The sequence below is a fragment of the Oncorhynchus tshawytscha genome, unplaced genomic scaffold, assembly GCF_018296145.1.
Source record: "Oncorhynchus tshawytscha isolate Ot180627B unplaced genomic scaffold, Otsh_v2.0 Un_contig_1152_pilon_pilon, whole genome shotgun sequence".
Classification (NCBI taxonomy): Eukaryota; Metazoa; Chordata; class Actinopteri; order Salmoniformes; family Salmonidae; genus Oncorhynchus; species Oncorhynchus tshawytscha.
This window is the reverse complement of record NW_024609720.1, coordinates 244,832-264,752: the sequence shown is the minus strand read 5'-3', so window position 1 is coordinate 264,752 and position 19,921 is coordinate 244,832. Positions and strand designations below refer to the sequence as shown.

The window sequence follows — 19,921 nt, the reverse complement described above, 5'->3', positions numbered from 1 at the left end:
ATGGAACAGTAGTGGAGAGGGTAGCAAGTTTTAAGTTCCTCGGCATACACATCACAGACAAACTGAATTGGTCCACTCACACAGACAGCATCGTGAGGAAGGCGCAGCAGCACCTCTTCAACCTCAGGAGGCTGAAGAAATTCGGCTTGTCACCAAAAGCACTCACAAACTTCTACAGATGCACAATCGAGAGCATCCTGGCGGGCTGTATCACCGCCTGGTATGGCAACTGCACCGCCCTCAACCGTAAGGCTCTCCAGAGGGTAGTGAGGTCTGCACAACGCATCACCGGGGGCAAACTACCTGCCCTCCAGGACACCTACACCACCCGATGCTACAGGAAGGCCATAAAGATCATCAAGGACATCAACCACCCGAGCCACTGCCTGTTCACCCCGCTGCCATCCAGAAGGCGAGGTCAGTACAGGTGCATCAAAGCTGGGACCGAGAGACTGAAAAACAGCTTCTATCTCAAGGCCATCAGACTGTTAAACAGCCACCACTAACATTGAGTGGCTACTGCCAACACACTGTCAATGACACTGACTCTACTCCAGCCACTTTAATCATGGGAATTGATGGGAAATGATGTAAATATATCACTAGCCACTTTAAACAATGCTACCTTATATAATGTTACTTACCCTACATTGTTCATCTCATATGCATACGTTGATACTGTACTCTATATCATCGACTGCATCCTTATGTAATACATGTATCACTAGCCACTTTAACTATGCCACTTGGTTTGCATACTTATCTCATATGTATATACTGTACTCGATATCATCTACTGTATCTTGCCTATGCTGCTCTGCACCATCACTCATTCATATATCCTTATGTACATATACTTTATCCCCTTACACTGTGTATGACAGTAGTTTTTTTTGGAATTGTTAGTTAGATTACTTGCTCGTTATTACTGCATTGTCGGAACTAGAAGCACAAGCATTTCGCTACACTCGCATTAACATCTGCTAACCATGTGTATGTGACAAATAAAATTTGATTTGATTTGATTTACAGTAGAATGTAGATCAGGACCAGGCCAGAAGGACTACAAACTAGATCTAAAGAACTACAACACCCACCTCCGGGTCCCTTCTTCTTGTTCTTTTTAGATTTCTTCCTCTTAGAGAGCTCGTTGAAGGCCTCAGCCGCTTTCTGCAGTTTGGTCACGAAGAACTCGATGTGGTCCAGAATGTGGTTCAGGATTTGCTGCAAGAGAAGACAGTAGTGTTTAAAAGACACACAACCACAGACAGACTTCCTTTGTTAATCACTAAATGAAGTCATGTAATGTAATGTAGGTGTAGATTGACAGTCGCTGCCAGGCTCAACATGAACTGTGTTGTTGTTGCTGGAGATGCTGCTATAGTCAATCAGTGTAAAACACTAGGACTTTCCTTTACAACAGCAGTCCCTGTTTATCTCTTCTCCGTGTATTTTCCAAGCTTGGCGAAATAGAATAGCGTGGAAGAGGAGGGTAGTGCCTCATACTGTATCACATGTTGCATTTACTTTAAATCTGTAATGATTAACTACAGAAGAGACTACTGATCCAAGGCTCCTAATAGTGGTGTATCCTTGTTGTTACTACAGAACAGACTACTGATCCAAGACTCCTAATAATGGTGTATCCTTGTTGTTACTACAGAACAGACTACTGATCTACAGCTCCTAATACTGGTGTATCCTTGTTGTTACTACAGAACAGACTACTGATCTACAGCTCCTAATAGTGGTGTATCCTTGTTGTTACTCAGAACAGACTACTGATCTACAGCTCCTAATAGTGGTGTATCCTTGTTGTTACTACAGAACAGACTACTGATCTACAGCTCCTAATAGTGGTGTATCCTTGTTGTTACTACAGAACAGACTACTGAACTACAGCTCCTAATAGTGGTGTATCCTTGTTGTTACTACAGAACAGACTACTGATCTACAGCTCCTAATAGTGGTGTATCCTTGTTGTTACTACAGAACAGACTACTGATCCAAGACTCCTAATAGTGGTGTATCCTTGTTGTTACTACCGAACAGACTACTGATCCAAGACTCCTAATAGTGGTGTATCCTTGTTGTTACTACAGAACAGACTACTGATCCACAGCTCCTAATAGTGGTGTATCCTTGTTGTTACTACAGAACAGACTACTGATCTACAGCTCCTAACAGTGGTGTATCCTTGTTGTTACTACAGAACAGAATACTGATTTACAGCTCCTAATAGTGGTGTATCCTTGTTGTTACTACAGAACAGACTACTGATCTACAGCTCCTAATAGTGGAGTATCCTTGTTGTTACTACAGAACAGACTACTGATCTACAGCTCCTAATAGTGGAGTATCCTTGTTGTTACTACAGAACAGACTACTGATCCAATACTCCTAATAGTGGTGTATCCTTGTTGTTACTACAGAACAGACTACTGATCCAAGACTCCTAATAGTGGTGTATCCTTGTTGTTACTACAGAACAGACTACTGATCTACAGCTCCTAATAGTGGTGTATCCTTGTTGTTACTACAGCCGTGTTCTATTGGTTAGTATTAGAAGCACCTATATATGTCTGAAACTGTCATTCATGCTAGTTTCCACTCATCTGAACATGGCATCTCATCATCACCTGAGACCTGATTCCAGATCAGCCTGTAGGTGAAACTAACCACCAGTCTGCAGTATTGAAGAACCAAACAAACGACTGAAGACCTGACTCCAGATCAGCCTCTAGGTGAAACTACTCATCAGTCTGCAGTATTGAAGAAACAAACGGATAGTTTCTTTCCTCCAACGATACTAGATCTATTAAACACACATTCCTGGACGCACACTGACACTACTGACTCTGCCGACACTCTGCCGACACTCTGCCGACACTCTGCCGACACTCTGCCGACACTCTGCTGACGGACTCACAGAGAGCGAGGTAGACAGACTGACAGACAGACGGTATCAGTATGTGGTATCTGGACGGACAGACAGTGGGAAACACTCACCACGTCTCGATCCACTCTGGTAGCCATCATCTCCGAAGGTTCATTCTGGTCAGAATACTGAGGCTGTTTATCATCTGATAGAAACAGGTGGAGAGGGAGGAGGAGGAGGAGGGGGAGGAGAGGGAAGAGGGGGAGGAGGGGGAAGAGAGGGAGGAGGGGGGAGGAGAGGGAAGAGGATGAAGAGGGGGAGGAGAGGGAGGAGGGGGGAGAGGGAGGAGGGGGGAGGGGAGGAGAGAGAAGAGGGGGAGGAGAGGGAAGAGGGGGAGGGGAAGAGAGGGAGGAGGGGGAAGAGAGGGAGGAGGGGGAGGAGAGGGGAGGGGGAAGAGAGGGAGGAGGGGGAAGAGAGGGAGGAGGGGGAGGAGGAGGGGAAAGAGAAGGGAATTAGAACAGTGATCTTCCCAATGAACTTATTCTCAAATTAAATGTTATTTGTCACATGCGCCGAATACAACAGGTATGTAGACTTGACCATGAAACTTACAGGCTCTTAACCAACAATACAGAATACAACAGGTATGTAGACTTGACCATGAAACTTACAGGCTCTTAACCAACAATGCAGAATTTTTTAAAAGTAAGTAAGTAAATATTAGCTAGAAGAGCATTAGTGAGATTGGGCGATTAGGCCTCTGGCTAAGTGGGCGATTAGGCCTCTGGCTAAGTGGGCGGTTAGGCCTCTGGCTAAGTGGGCGGTTAGGCCTCTGGCTAAGTGGGCGATTAGGCCTCTGGCTAAGTGGGCGATTAGGTCTCTGGCTAAGTGGGCGATTAGGCCTCTGGCTAAGTGGGCGATTAGGCCTCTGGCTAAGTGGGCGATTAGGCCTCTGGCTAAGTGGGCGGTTAGGCCTCTGGCTAAGTGGGCGGTTAGGCCTCTGGCTAAGTGGGCGATTAGGCCTCTGGCTAAGTGGGCGGTTAGGCCTCTGGCTAAGTGGGCGGTTAGGCCTCTGGCTAAGTGGGCGATTAGGCCTCTGGCTAAGTGGGCGATTAGGCCTCTGGCTAAGTGGGCGATTAGGCCTCTGGCTAAGTGGGCGATTAGGCCTCTGGCTAAGTGGGCGATTAGGCCTCTGGCTAAGTGGGCGATTAGGCCTCTGGCTAAGTGGGCGATTAGGCCTCTGGCTCAGTGGGCGATTAGGCCTCTGGCTCAGTGGGCGATTAGGCCTCTGGCTCAGTGGGCGATTAGGCCTCTGGCTAAGTGGGCGATTAGGCCTCTGGCTAAGTGGGCGATTAGGCCTCTGGCTAAGTGGGCGATTAGGCCTCTGGCTAAGTGGGCGATTAGGCCTCTGGCTAAGTGGGCGATTAGGCCTCTGGCTAAGTGGGCGATTAGGCCTCTGGCTAAGTGGGCGATTAGGTCTCTGGCTAAGTGGGCGATTAGGCCTCTGGCTAAGTGGGCGATTAGGCCTCTGGCTAAGTGGGCGATTAGGCCTCTGGCTAAGTGGGCGATTAGGCCTCTGGCTAAGTGGGCGATTAGGCCTCTGGCTAAGTGGGCGATTAGGCCTGGCTCGCAGACGGTGTTCCAATTCATCGCAAAAGTGTGCGATGGGGTTGAGGTCAGGGCTCTGTGCAGGCCAGTCAAGTTCTTCCAAACTCAGATTTGTCCGTCGGACTGCCATATGGTGTTTCATCACTCCAGAGAACATGGTTCAACTGCCCCAGTCCAATGGCGGCGAGCTTTACACCACTCCAGAGAACGTGGTTTAACTGCCCCAGAGTCCAATGGAGGCGAGCTGTACACCACTCCAGTCGACGCTTGGCATTGCGCATGGTGATCTTAGGCTTGTGTGCAGTTTCTTGGCCATGGAAACCCATTTCATGAAGCTCCGGGCGAACAGTTTTTGTGCTGACGTTGCTCTACTCTGCTCTGCTGACGTAAGCTCTACTCTCATGGCCGGAAATAGAGGGGTGTTACCCGGGTGGTGAGTTAGGGCCTTTAGGCCTGTATTTGTCCTCTCATGCCCAGAGAGAGGCCTGTTCCCAGATAGAGAGTTAGGGCCTTTAGGCCTCAAGGTCCACAGTTCCACTGTCCTTAAGGGGGGCAGAGCAGTCAGCCTCTGTGGAGGTTAGCTGCTCTGTCCCCCTTTTTTTGGCCCATTTCCCCAATACCAGGCCCAGAGTTGGACATAGTGCAATTTCTTTGATGTGTTTCAGTTCTGTATCAGGTATATAGGACCGGAGTCATTCAGTGTGTTTCAGTTCTGTATCAGGTATAAAGGACCGGAGTCATTCAGTGTGTTTCAGTTCTGTATCGGGTATAAAGGACCGGAGTCATTCAGTGTGTTTCAGTTCTGTATCAGGTATAAAGGACCGGAGTCATTCAGTGTGTTTCAGTTCTATTAAGGCCTTCAGTAACAATTATGTGTCATTAAGTAGTACTGTAAGCTGTTTGAGTTTAGTTGTTGTAGTTGTTGTTGTATTAGTTGTAGTTGTTGTTGTTGTAGGTGTTGTTGTATTAGTTGTAGTTGTTGTAGTAGATGTTGTTGTTGTTGTTGTAGGTGTTGTTGTAGTTGTTGTAGTAGATGTTGTTGTTGTTGTTGTAGTTGTTGTTGTAGTTGTAGTAGTAGATGTTGTTGTTGTTGTATTAGTTGTAGTTGTAGTAGATGTTGTTGTTGTTGTTGTATTAGTTGTAGTTGTTGTAGTAGATGTTGTTGTTGTTGTTGTTGTTGTATTAGTTGTAGTTGTTGTAGTAGATGTTGTTGTTGTATTAGTTGTTGTTGTTGTAGTAGATGTTGTTGTTGTATTAGTTGTTGTTGTTGTTGTTGTATTAGTTGTAGTTGTTGTAGTAGATGTTGTCGTTGTAGTTGTTGTTGTATTAGTTGTAGTTGTTGTAGATGTTGTTGTTGTTGTTGTATTAGTTGTAGTTGTTGTAGTAGATGTTGTTGTTGTTGTTGTATTAGTTGTTGTTGTTGTTGTAGATGTTGTTGTTGTATTAGTTGTTGTAGTTGTTGTTGTTGTATTAGTTGTTGTTGTTGTAGTTGTTGTTGTATTAGTTGTAGTTGTTGTAGTAGATGTTGTTGTTGTAGTTGTTGTAGTTGTTGTTGTAGTAGATGTTGTTGTAGTTGTTGTTGTATTAGTTGTAGTTGTTGTAGTAGATGTTGTTGTTGTAGTTGTAGTTGTTGTAGTAGATGTTGTTGTTGTTGTTGTATTAGTTGTTGTTGTTGTTGTAGTTGTTGTTGTATTAGTTGTAGTTGTTGTAGTAGATGTTGGTGTTGTTGTTGTTGTATTAGTTGTAGTTGTTGTAGTAGATGTTGTTGTTGTATTAGTTGTTGTTGTTGTAGTAGATGTTGTTGTTGTATTAGTTGTTGTTGTTGTAGTAGTAGTAGTTGTTGTTGTTGTTGTTGTATTAGTTGTAGTTGTTGTAGTAGATGTTGTCGTTGTAGTTGTTGTTGTATTAGTTGTAGTTGTTGTAGATGTTGTTGTTGTTGTTGTAGTTGTTGTATTAGTTGTAGTTGTTGTAGTAGATGTTGTTGTTGTTGTTGTATTAGTTGTTGTTGTTGTTGTAGATGTTGTTGTTGTATTAGTTGTTGTTGTTGTTGTAGTAGTTGTTGTTGTTGTATTAGTTGTTGTTGTTGTAGTTGTTGTTGTATTAGTTGTAGTTGTTGTAGTAGATGTTGTTGTTGTAGTTGTAGTAGATGTTGTTGTAGTTGTTGTTGTATTAGTTGTAGTTGTTGTAGTAGATGTTGTTGTTGTAGTTGTTGTTGTGGTTGTTGTAGTAGATGTTGTTGTTGTTGTTGTATTAGTTGTAGTTGTTGTAGTAGATGTTGTTGTTGTTGTTGTATTAGTTGTTGTTGTTGTTGTAGTTGTTGTTGTATTAGTTGTAGTTGTTGTAGTAGATGTTGTTGTTGTAGTTGTTGTTGTAGTTGTTGTAGTAGATGTTGTAGTAGATGTTGTTGTTGTAGTTGTTGTTGTAGTTGTTGTAGTAGATGTTGTAGTAGATGTTGTTGTTGTATTAGTTGTTGTTGTATTAGTTGTAGTTGTTGTAGTAGATGGTGTTGTTGTAGTTGTTGTATTAGTTGTAGTTGTTGTAGTAGATGTTGTCGTTGTAGTTGTTGTATTAGTTGTAGTTGTTGTAGTAGATGTTGTCGTTGTAGTTGTTGTATTAGTTGTAGTTGTTGTATTAGTTGTAGTTGTTGTAGTAGATGTTGTTGTAGGTGTTGTTGTAGTAGATGTTGTTGTTGTTGTAGGTGTTGTTGTTGTAGTAGATGTAGTTGTTGTAGATGTTGTTGTTGTTGTTGTTGTAGTAGATGTTGTTGTTGTTGTTGTTGTTGTAGTTGTTGAAGTAGATGTTTTTGTTGTAGGTGTTGTTGTATTAGTTGTAGTTGTTGTAGTAGATGTTGTTGTAGTAGATGTTGTTGTTGTTGTTGTAGTTGTTGTTGTTGTAGTAGATGTTGTTGTTGTTGTTGTTGTAGTAGATGTTGTTGTTGTTGTTGTAGTAGATGTTGTTGTTGTAGTAGATGTTGTTGTTGTTGTTGTTGTAGTTGTTGTAGTAGATGTTGTTGTTGTTGTTGTAGTTGTTGTTGTTGTTGTAGGTGTTGTTGTATTAGTTGTAGTTGTTGTAGTTGTTGTTGTAGTTGTTGTAGTAGATGTTGTAGTTGTTGTTGTATTAGTTGTAGTTGTTGTAGTAGATGTTGTTGTAGTAGATGTTGTTGTTGTAGATGTTGTAGTAGATGTTGTTGTTGTTGTTGTAGTAGTTGTTGTTGTTGTAGTAGATGTTGTTGTTGTTGTTGTAGTAGATGTTGTTGTTGTAGTAGATGTTGTTGTTGTTGTAGTTGTTGTTGTAGTAGATGTTGTTGTTGTTGTTGTTGTTGTTGTAGATGTTGTTGTTGTATTAGTTGTTGTTGTTGTTGTAGTAGTTGTTGTAGTAGTTGTTGTTGTTGTATTAGTTGTTGTTGTTGTAGTTGTTGTTGTATTAGTTGTAGTTGTTGTAGTAGATGTTGTTGTTGTAGTTGTTGTAGTTGTAGTTGTTGTTGTAGTAGATGTTGTTGTAGTTGTTGTTGTATTAGTTGTAGTTGTTGTAGTAGATGTAGTTGTTGTTGTAGTTGTTGTAGTAGATGTTGTTGTTGTTGTTGTATTAGTTGTAGTTGTTGTAGTAGATGTTGGTGTTGTTGTTGTGTATTAGTTGTAGTTGTTGTAGTAGATGTTGTTGTTGTATTAGTTGTTGTTGTTGTAGTAGATGTTGTTGTTGTATTAGTTGTTGTTGTTGTTGTTGTATTAGTTGTAGTTGTTGTAGTAGATGTTGTCGTTGTAGTTGTTGTTGTATTAGTTGTAGTTGTTGTAGATGTTGTTGTTGTTGTTGTAGTTGTTGTTGTATTAGTTGTAGTTGTTGTAGTAGATGTTGTTGTTGTTGTTGTATTAGTTGTTGTTGTAGATGTTGTTGTTGTATTAGTTGTTGTTGTTGTTGTAGTAGTTGTTGTTGTTGTATTAGTTGTTGTTGTTGTAGTTGTTGTTGTATTAGTTGTAGTTGTTGTAGTAGATGTTGTTGTTGTAGTTGTTGTAGTTGTAGTAGATGTTGTTGTAGTTGTTGTTGTATTAGTTGTAGTTGTTGTAGTAGATGTTGTTGTAGTTGTTGTTGTGGTTGTTGTAGTAGATGTTGTTGTTGTTGTTGTATTAGTTGTAGTTGTTGTAGTAGATGTTGTTGTTGTTGTTGTATTAGTTGTTGTTGTTGTTGTAGTTGTTGTTGTATTAGTTGTAGTTGTTGTAGTAGATGTTGTTGTTGTAGTTGTTGTTGTAGTTGTTGTAGTAGATGTTGTAGTAGATGTTGTTGTTGTAGTTGTTGTTGTAGTTGTTGTAGTAGATGTTGTAGTAGATGTTGTTGTTGTATTAGTTGTAGTTGTTGTAGTAGATGTTGTTGTTGTATTAGTTGTAGTTGTTGTAGTAGATGTTGTCGTTGTAGTTGTTGTATTAGTTGTAGTTGTTGTAGTAGATGTTGTCGTTGTAGTTGTTGTATTAGTTGTAGTTGTTGTATTAGTTGTAGTTGTTGTAGTAGATGTTGTTGTTGTTGTAGGTGTTGTTGTAGTAGATGTTGTTGTTGTTGTTGTTGTAGTTGTTGTAGTAGATGTTGTTGTTGTTGTTGTTGTAGTTGTTGTTGTTGTAGGTGTTGTTGTATTAGTTGTAGTTGTTGTAGTTGTTGTTGTAGTTGTTGTAGTAGATGTTGTTGTTGTTGTTGTATTAGTTGTAGTTGTTTTCGTAGATGTTGTTGTTGTTGTTGTATTAGTTGTTGTAGTAGATGTTGTTGTTGTATTAGTTGTAGTTGTTGTCGTAGATGTTGTTGTTGTTGTAGTAGATGTTGTTGTTGTATTAGTTGTTGTTGTTGTAGTAGTTGTAGTTGTTGTAGTAGATGTAGTTGTTGTAATAGATGTTGTTATTGTTGTTGTAGTAGATGTTGTTGTTGTTGTTGTAGTAGATGTTGTTGTTGTTGTTGTAGTAGATGTTGTTGTTGTTGTAGTAGATGTTGTAGTTGTTGTCGTAGATGTTGTTGTTGTTGAAGTAGATGTTGTTGTTGTAGTTGTTGTTGTAGTAGATGTTGTTGTTGTTGTAGTTGTTGTAGTAGATGTTGTTGTTGTTGTAGTAGATGTTGTTGTAGTTGTTGTTGTTGTTGTTGTATTAGTTGTAGTTGTTGTAGTAGTTGTTGTTGTTGTTGTAGTTGTTGTTGTAGTTGTTGTTGTTGTATTAGTTGTAGTTGTTGTTGTAGTTGTTGTTGTTGTTGTAGTTGTTGTAGTAGATGTTGTTGTTGTTGTTGTTGTTGTATTAGTTGTAGTTTTTGTAGTTGTTGTTGTTGTTGTAGTTGTTGTTGTTGTTGTAGGTGTTGTTGTATCAGTTGTAGGTGTTGTTGTAGTTGTTGTAGTAGATGTTGTTGTTGTTGTAGTAGATGTTGTTGTTGTATTAGTTGTAGTTGTTGTATTAGTTGTAGTTGTTGTATTAGTTGTTGTTGTTGTATTAGTTGTAGTTGTTGTATTAGTTGTAGTTGTTGAAGTAGATGTTGTTGTTGTTGTTGTAGTTGTTGTTGTATTAGTTGTAGTTGTTGAAGTAGATGTTGTTGTTGTTGTTGTAGTTGTTGTCTCTCTTCAAAAGGAAAAAGCTCGTATTCCTTCTTAAATTCCCGGAATATCATTTTCTTCTTAACCATGTAAAGATTGTTGTTGAGATAGTGATTTATTTGTCTTTTTCTTTCATTCTAAATCAGATGTAACTTTTGCTGAGTATGAGATTATCTCTCCCCTAATGTACCCTCTTAGAGGCCTCCCAAATTATATCGGAGGTTGGCTTGCCCTCTTGGTCTACATTTGTAAAGGTAAAGTTTATAATTTTCGTTTTAATACATTTGGGGTCCAGAAGATGTGCTCTGTTCATTCTCTATGAACATACTGAAGTGATATTGAAACAGCCAATGGTTGTGCTGTACTCCGTGTACTCCGAGGGGATCAGACGTGTCTAGTAGCTCTCAGAAACCGGTAGGTATCACCATGTAAAGCCTTGTAGAGACAGTCAGTGGTTCAGTCTCACTACATCCCCTGGTTGAACCCCTAGAACAGCTCTCTCTCTCAACTAGCACCTGGTTGAACCCCTAGAACAGCTCTATCTCTCACTACATCCCCTGGTTGAACCCCTAGAACAGCTCTCTCTCTCACTACATCCCCTGGTTGAACCCCTAGAACAGCTCTCTCTCTCAACTGGCACCTGGTTGAACCCCTAGAACAGCTCTATCTCTCAACTGGCACCTGGTTGAACCCCTAGAACAGCTCTATCTCTCAACTGGCACCTGGTTGAACCCCTAGAACAGCTCTATCTCTCAACTGGCACCTGGTTGAACCCCTAGAACAGCTCTATCTCTCAACTGGCACCTGGTTGAACCCCTAGAACAGCTCTATCTCTCAACTATCACCTGGTTGAACCCCTAGAACAGCTCTCTCTCTCAACTATCCCCTGGTTGAACCCCTAGAACAGCTCTATCTCTCAACTGGCACCTGGTTGAACCCCTAGAACAGCTCTATCTCTCAACATCCCCTGGTTGAACCCCTAGAACAGCTCTATCTCTCACTACATCCCCTGGTTGAACCCCTAGAACAGCTCTATCTCTCAACTATCCCCTGGTTGAACCCCTAGAACAGCTCTCTCTCTCAACTATCCCTGGTTGAACCCCTAGAACAGCTCTATCTCTCACTACATCCCCTGGTTGAACCTCTAGAATAGCTCTATCTCTCAATGATCACCTGGTTGAACCCCTAGAACAGCTCTCTCTCTCAACTATCACCTGGTTGAACCCCTAGAACAGCTCTATCTCTCAATGATCACCTGGTTGAACCCCTAGAACAGCTCTCTCTCTCAACTATCACCTGGTTGAACCCCTAGAACAGCTCTATCTCTCACTACATCCCCTGGTTGAACCTCTAGAATAGCTCTATCTCTCAATGATCACCTGGTTGAACCCCTAGAACAGCTCTCTCTCTCAACTAAACTGTTGTTCAAGTCCATTGATGTTGCCATATCATTGACTGCTGAGTGATATCCTGCTTATTAGAAGGCAGAACCTTCCAGACTCAGTAAGTCCCGGTCACATGTGTTTTCTTACAGTCCTGCTGCTCCGCCGCCCAGGCTGACCAGGCTGCCACACGACTCCTCACGTCCACCTGGGTGAGGGTGGCGGGGGCTCGGGGCGGGCGCCGCGGGGGCGGTGGGATGACCCCGTCACTCTTCAGAATCATCCTATAGGAGTACGGGAAGAGGAGATAAGAGGCAGACAGACAATCAGATACAGACCAGACCCAGATTCAATTCACAGATACAAACAGAACCACATACAGCACTGATATAAAGTAACAGAACCCATTATAACAGAGCCCTATAAAGTAACAGAACCCATTCTAACAGAGCACTATAAAGTAACAGAACCCATTATAACAGAGCTCTATAAAGTAACAGAACCCATTCTAACAGAGCCCTATAAAGTAACAGAACCCATTATAACAGAGCCCTATAAAGTAACAGAACCCATTATAACATTATAACAGAGCCCTATAAAGTAACAGAACCCATTATAACAGAGCTCTATAAAGTAACAGAACCCATTATAACAGAGCTCTATAAAATAACCTAGTGTTTCTAGTCTCTACTACAGTACAGAGTCCAGTCAGAGACGACAGGTAGTTAGAGGTGTTTTAACCTAGTGTTTCTAGTCTCTACTACAGTACAGAGTCCAGTCAGAGACGACAGGTAGTTAGAGGTGTTTTAACCTAGTGTTTCTAGTCTCTACTACAGTACAGAGTCCAGTGAGACGACAGGTAGTTAGAGGTGTTTTAACCTAGTGTTTCTAGTCTCTACTACAGTACAGAGTCCAGTCAGAGACGACAGGTAGTTAGAGGTGTTTTAACCTAGTGTTTCTAGTCTCTACTACAGTACAGAGTCCAGTCAGAGACGACAGGTAGTTAGAGGTGTTTTAACCTAGTGTTTCTAGTCTCTACAACAGTACAGAGTCCAGTTAGAGACGACAGGTAGTTAGAGGTGTTTTAACCTAGTGTTTCTAGTCTCTACTACAGTACAGAGTCCAGTCAGAGACGACAGGTAGTTAGAGGTGTTTTAACCTAGTGTTTCTGGTCTCTACTACAGTACAGAGTCCAGTCAGAGACGACAGGTAGTTAGAGGTGTTTTAACCTAGTGTTTCTAGTCTCTACTACAGTACAGAGTCCAGTCAGAGACGACAGGTAGTTAGAGGTGTTTTAACCTAGTGTTTCTAGTCTCTACTACAGTACAGAGTCCAGTCAGAGACGACAGGTAGTTAGAGGTGTTTTAACCTAGTGTTTCTAGTCTCTACTACAGTACAGAGTCCAGTCAGAGACGACAGGTAGTTAGAGGCGTTGTACCGTAGTGTTTCGGGCCTCTTCTTCACCTTGCCTCCCTTCTGATCCATCATGGCCCCCTCTATATCAGCCTGGATCAGGTTGGCCTGGTGGAGACAGACAGACAGACAGAGAGAGAGAGAATACATCACTAACTGTGTGTGTGTGTGTGTGTGTGTGTGTGTGTGTGTGTGTGTGTGTGTGTGTACCTTGATGTCGTCACACTGGAACAGGTGCAGGTCTGGTTTGCCCTGGCCCGGCTCCTTACACACCAGAGCCAAGATGGAGTCGTAGTTGCAGGATGACATCACTGCCTGGCAGTGCATGATGGTCCCCAAGGGAAAGTTCTCCAACTCATTCTGAAACAATAACCAACAGGTCAGTTAACCAGCTTAAAAACTGTACTGAGACCAGCCCTAACAAACAGGTTAGCCCTAACAAACAGCCTCTGAATATTCAGGTCATTAAGGAAGTTATGGTGTCACTGTGAACTTATGGTTTAAACTTGGTGTAAAAAGGTTCCCAGAGGAAAGTCTCCAACCAGAGCAGCCTCTTATAGAAGGCCAGGACTATAGGACCCTTTGGTTCACACCTAATACCCATCTAATCACATGGGGAAAATTCTACACCATCAACTGATCAGACCACTGATCAAACCACTGATCAAACCACTGATCAATCAACTGATCAGACCACTGATCAAACCACTGATCAATCAACCGATCAAAACACTGATCAATCAACTGATCAAACCACTGATCAATCAACTGATCAGACCACTGATCAAACCACTGATCAATCAACTGATCAAAACACTGATCAATCAACTGATCAGACCAATGATCAGACCACTGATCAATCAACTGATCAAACTACTGATCAGACCACTGATCAATTAACTGATCAAACTACTTATCAAACCACTGATCAAACCACTGATCAATCAACAATTAACAGATCAGACCACTGATCAATCAACTGATCACACCACTGAACAATCGACTGATCCGTCAACAATCAACAGATCAGACCACTGATCAAACAACTGATCAGACCACTGATCAAACCACTGATCAATCAACTGATCAAACCACTGATCAATCAACTGATCAAACCACTGATCAATCAACTGATCAGACCACTGATCAAACCACTGATCAAAACACTGATCAAACCGCTGATCAAAACAATGATCAGACCACTGATCAAACCACTGATCAAACCACAGATTAGACCACTGATCAAACCACTGATCAAACCACTGATCAAACCACTGATCAGACCACTGATCAGACCACTGATCAAACCACTGATCAGACCACTGATCAAAACACTGATCAGACCACTGATCAAACCACTGATCAGACCACTGATCAGACCACTGATCAAAACACTGATCAAACTGTTCTTGTTAAAGGCTCTGCATGGTCAATCCACTGTCTGTAGAAGTCAAGGCATTAAAACCTCTTCGGGCTAGGGGGTGGTATTTTCACATCCAGATGAAAAGCGTGCCCAAAGTAAACTGCCTGCTACTCAGGCCCAGAAACTAGGATATGCATATAATTGGTAGATTTGGATAGAAAACACTCTAAGGTTTCTGAAACTGTTAAAATTATGTCTGTGAGTATAACAAACCTTATTTGGCAGGCGAAACCCCAAGGGCAAACCATCCAGGAATTTGTTTTTGAGGTGACTGTTTTCAATTGGTTTTCTATGTGAATCTAGATTTCTGAGGCATTTCGTTGTTTTTCCTTTGAGAAATGAATTCTGGAGTCATTCCAGGTGCACTCTAATGTTTTGGTGCGCGACTTGGGACGTGCTTCACCTTGTTTTCGTCCGGTATTGAACACAGTTTATCCCGTTTGAAATGTTATCGATTATTTACGTTTTAAAATTTCTAAAGTTGGATTAGGAAAGTTGTTTGAAATGTTTAGACCAAGATTACCAAGATTACAGGTAACATTAGATTTATTTGTAGTCATGTTGGGTGAGCTGGAACCGGTGTTTTTCTGAATCAAACGCGCCAAATTAATGGACATTTTGGAGATATAACGACGAAATTAATCGAACAAAAGGACCATTTGTGATGTTTATGGGACATATTGGAGTGCCAACAGAAGAAGATCTTCAAAGGTAAGGCATGAATTATATCGTTATTTCTGAGTTTTGTGTAGCGCCTGGCGTGTGGAAATATGATTGTCATGTGTTTGTTTGATGGGGTGCTGTCCTCAAATAATCGCATGGTTTGCTTTCGCCATAAAGCCTTTTTGAAATCTGACACGGTGGCAAGATGAACAAGAAGTTAAGCTTTAATTTGGTGTATTGCTGTGAATGTATGAAAGTTAAATATTTCTAATATTTATTTATTTTATTTTGCGCTCTGCAATATCACCGGATGTTGTCGAAACGTTCCGCTAGCGGAACCCCCAGCCGTAACAGGTTGATCCATCTGGCGTTTCCCTGAGCATGGCAGAGCTGTTGTGTTTATACAGGACCTGCCGTTTCCCTGAGCATGGCAGAGCTGTTGTGTTTATACAGGACCTGCCGTTTCCCTGAGCATGGCAGAGCTGTTGTGTTTATACAGGACCTGCCGTTTCCCTCAGCATGGCAGAGCTGTTGTGTTTATACAGGACCCCCCAGCTAGTGTCAACATTACAACACGTGGGCACGGTCATGGGGTACGGAGCGCCATTTGGCCTCTGCACGCCTCAGGAGGCTCCACTACGGTGTCACCTTCCATACACCACCTCCAACCACATTTTCCGGTCAGGCATAAATGGGCTTTTAGAGATCCACTAGCCAAGATGACTTTCAGTAATTCCCTGATATGATATCCCTGGTCTAGCCAGTAGGTCCCATGATACCCCTGTCCAGTGTATCAGAGCTGGTTCTTCAGACGGCATTCCTGCTCACCCACCTTGGTCTCTGGGTCAATGAGGCTGACTGTCTTCTCCTCCACCTGCAGCAACATGTCCTGGGTCCATACCTAATATCAAACCAATAGGAACACATTGGATCTGTACAGCAGATACCTGATATCAAACCAATAGGAACACATTGGATCTGTACAGCAGATACCTGATATCAAACCAATAGGAACACATTGGATCTGTACAGCAGATACCTGATATCAAACCAATAGGAACACATTGGATCTGTACAGCAGATACCTGATATCAAACCAATAGGAACACATTGGATCTGTATAAATGTGTCCTGTGCTTCACCTTCCCCTTGGCATCCAGCAGGCGGAGCTTCCTGATTCCATCCTCAGTGTTGATCATGGCTTCCTTCCTGTCCAGAACAAATGTGGTCAGGTGCTGAGAGGAGAGAGGAGAGGGTTGGGACACGGAGAGGATAGGAGAGATTAGAGAGAGTTTGGGACGCAGGGGGGATAGGAGAGATTAGAGAGGGTTTGGGACACAGAGAGGATAGGAGAGATGGGAGAGGGTTTGGGACGCAGGGAGGATACGAGAGATTAGAGAGGGTTTGAGACACAGAGGGGATAGGAGAGATGGGAGAGGGTTTGGGACACAGGGGGATAGGAGAGATGGGAGAGGGTTTGGGATGCAAGGGGGATAGGAGAGATTAGAGAGGGTTTGGGACACAGGTTAGTAAAAATCTCTACCCTACCACTAACACACTTTGTATGTACGGTAGTAGACTGACCTCAACATGGTGTTAGTCACGCTGTATGTATGGTAGTAGACTGACCTCAACATGGTGTTAGTCACGCTGTATGTATGGTAGTAGACTGACCTCAACATGGTGTTAGTCACGCTGTATGTACGGTAGTAGACTGACCTCAACATGGTGTTAGTCACGCTGTATGTATGGTAGTAGACTGACCTCAACATGGTGTTAGTCACGCTGTATGTATGGTAGTAGACTGACCTCAACATGGTGTTAGTCACGCTGTATGTATGGTAGTAGACTGACCTCAACATGGTGTTAGTCACGCTGTATGTATGATAGTAGACTGACCTCAACATGGTGTTAGTCACGCTGTATGTATGGTAGTAGACTGACCTCAACATGGTGTTAGTCACGCTGTATGTATGGTAGTAGACTGACCTCAACATGGTGTTAGTCACGCTGTATGTATGATAGTAGACTGACCTCAACATGGTGTTAGTCACGCTGTATGAACGGTAGTAGACTGACCTCAACATGGTACTGCGAGGTGTTCGTCATGCTGTTGATGCTGTTTTTGGTGTAGTTCTTCCGTTGTTCTGGAGAAGGACAAGACACAGTCAGCAGCAAAACAAACAGCATCTAGATAGAACTACAGTCATATGCTAGGTTACCATGGTACCATTACTACAGTATCATTAAGTATCATCCTCAGGGAGAACTACAGTCATATCATAGCATGTCTGCTAGGTTACCATGGTACCATTACTACAGTATCATTAAGTATCATCCTCAGGGAGAACTACAGTCATATCATAGCATGTCTGCTAGGTTACCATGGTACTGTTACTACAGTATCATTAAGTATCATCCTCAGGGAGAACTACAGTCATATCATAGCATGTCTGCTAGGTTACCATGGTACCATTACTACAGTATCATTAAGTATCATCTTCAGGGAGAACTACAATCATATCATAGCATGTCTGCTAGGTTACCATGGTACCATTACTACAGTATCATTAAGTATCATCTTCAGGGAGAACTACAGTCATATCATAGCATGTCTGCTAGGTTACCATGGTACCATTACTACAGTATCATTAAGTATCATCCTCAGGGAGAACTACAGTCATATCATAGCATGTCTGCTAGGTTACCATGGTACCATTACTACAGTATCATTAAGTATCATCCTCAGGGAGAACTACAGTCATATCATAGCATGTCTGCTAGGTTACCATGGTACCATTACTACAGTATCATTAAGTATCATCCTCAGGGAGAACTACAGTCATATCATAGCATGTCTGCTAGGTTACCATGGTACCATTACTACAGTATCATTAAGTATCATCTTCAGGGAGAACTACAGTCATATCATAGCATGTCTGCTAGGTTACCATGGTACCATTACTACAGTATCATTAAGTATCATCCTCAGGGAGAACTACAGTCATATCATAGCATGTCTGCTAGGTTACCATGGTACCATTACTACAGTATCATTAAGTATCATCCTCAGGGAGAACTACAGTCATATCATAGCATGTCTGCTAGGTTACCATGGTACCATTACTACAGTATCATTAAGTATCATCCTCAGGGAGAACTACAGTCATATCATAGCATGTCTGCTAGGTTACCATGGTACCATTACTACAGTATCATTAAGTATCATCCTCAGGGAGAACTACAGTCATATCATAGCATGTCTGCTAGGTTACCATGGTACCATTACTACAGTATCATTAAGTATCATCTTCAGGGAGAACTACAATCATATCATAGCATGTCTGCTAGGTTACCATGGTACCATTACTACAGTATCATTAAGTATCATCTTCAGGGAGAACTACAATCATATCATAGCATGTCTGCTAGGTTACCATGGTACCATTACTACAGTATCATTAAGTATCATCCTCAGGGAGAACTACAGTCATATCATAGCATGTCTGCTAGGTTACCATGGTACCATTACTACAGTATCATTAAGTATCATCCTCAGGGAGAACTACAGTCATATCATAGCATGTCTGCTAGGTTACCATGGTACCATTACTACAGTATCATTAAGTATCATCTTCAGGGAGAAATACAATCATATCATAGCATGTCTGCTAGGTTACCATGGTACCATTACTACAGTATCATTAAGTATCATCCTCAGGGAGAACTACAATCATATCATAGCATGTCTGCTAGGTTACCATGGTACCATTACTACAGTATCATTAAGTATCATCCTCAGGGAGAACTACAGTCATATCATAGCATGTCTGCTAGGTTACCATGGTACCATTACTACAGTATCATTAAGTATCATCCTCAGGGAGAACTACAGTCATATCATAGCATGTCTGCTAGGTTACCATGGTACCATTACTACAGTATCATTAAGTATCATCCTCAGGGAGAACTACAGTCATATCATAGCATGTCTGCTAGGTTACCATGGTACCATTACTACAGTATCATTAAGTATCATCTTCAGGGAGAACTACAGTCATATCATAGCATGTCTGCTAGGTTACCATGGTACCATTACTACAGTATCATTAAGTATCATCCTCAGGGAGAACTACAGTCATATCATAGCATGTCTGCTAGGTTACCATGGTACCATTACTACAGTATCATTAAGTATCATCCTCAGGGAGAACTACAGTCATATCATAGCATGTCTGCTAGGTTACCATGGTACCATTACTACAGTATCATTAAGTATGCTACATGTTAGGAATCATCCGGTACATGTTAGGAATCATAGCATGTCATCTAGGGATTATCATTATGGTATCATTAAACATCACAGCATCAGTTGAAAGATCATCCTCAGGGGAACTACAGTCATGGGATGGGCTGAGGTGGGGGGTTGGGATGGGCTGATTACTAAGTTGAAGGTTGGGTTGGGATGGGCTGAGGGAAGCTGGGGGTTATCATAGGATGTCTGCTGAGGGAAGCTGGGGGTTGGGATGGGCTGAGGGAAGCTGAAGGTTGGGTTGGGATGGGCTGAGGAAGCTGGGGGTTGGGTTGGGATGGGCTGAGGGAAGCTGGGGGGTTGGGTTGGGATGGGCTGGGCTGAGGGAAGCTATCATTGGGATGGGCTGGGAAGCTGAGGGTTGGGATGGGATGGGCTGAGGGAAGCTGAGGGTTGGGATGGGCTGAGGAAGCTGAAGGTTGGGTTGGGATGGGCTGAGGGAAGCTGGGGGTTGGGTTGGGATGGGCTGAGGGAAGCTGGGGGTTGGGTTGGGATGGGCTGAGGGAAGCTGGGGGTTGGGATGGGCTGAGGGAAGCTGAGGGTTGGGATGGGATGGGCTGAGGGAAGCTGAGGGTTGGGATGGGCTGAGGGAAGCTGAGGGTTGGGATGGGCTGAGGAAGCTGAGGGTTGGTATGAGGAAGCTGGGGTGGGATGGGCTGAGGGAAGCTGAGGGTTGGGATGGGCTGAGCTG

At 42.4% G+C, this 19,921-nt stretch overlaps 1 protein-coding gene across 1 annotated transcript in view; it reads right to left on the bottom strand.

Moving 5' to 3' along the window:
• eps8a (epidermal growth factor receptor pathway substrate 8a) overlaps positions 1-19,921 on the bottom strand; it is a 163,210-nt gene that overhangs the window by 56,930 nt on the left and 86,359 nt on the right. The window contains 8 exon segments of the mRNA XM_042317247.1: positions 1,098-1,224; positions 3,010-3,083; positions 11,570-11,703; positions 12,858-12,940; positions 13,043-13,192; positions 15,751-15,819; positions 16,061-16,153; positions 16,998-17,065. Of these exon segments, the coding sequence (XP_042173181.1) occupies positions 1,098-1,224; positions 3,010-3,083; positions 11,570-11,703; positions 12,858-12,940; positions 13,043-13,192; positions 15,751-15,819; positions 16,061-16,153; positions 16,998-17,065 (798 nt within the window).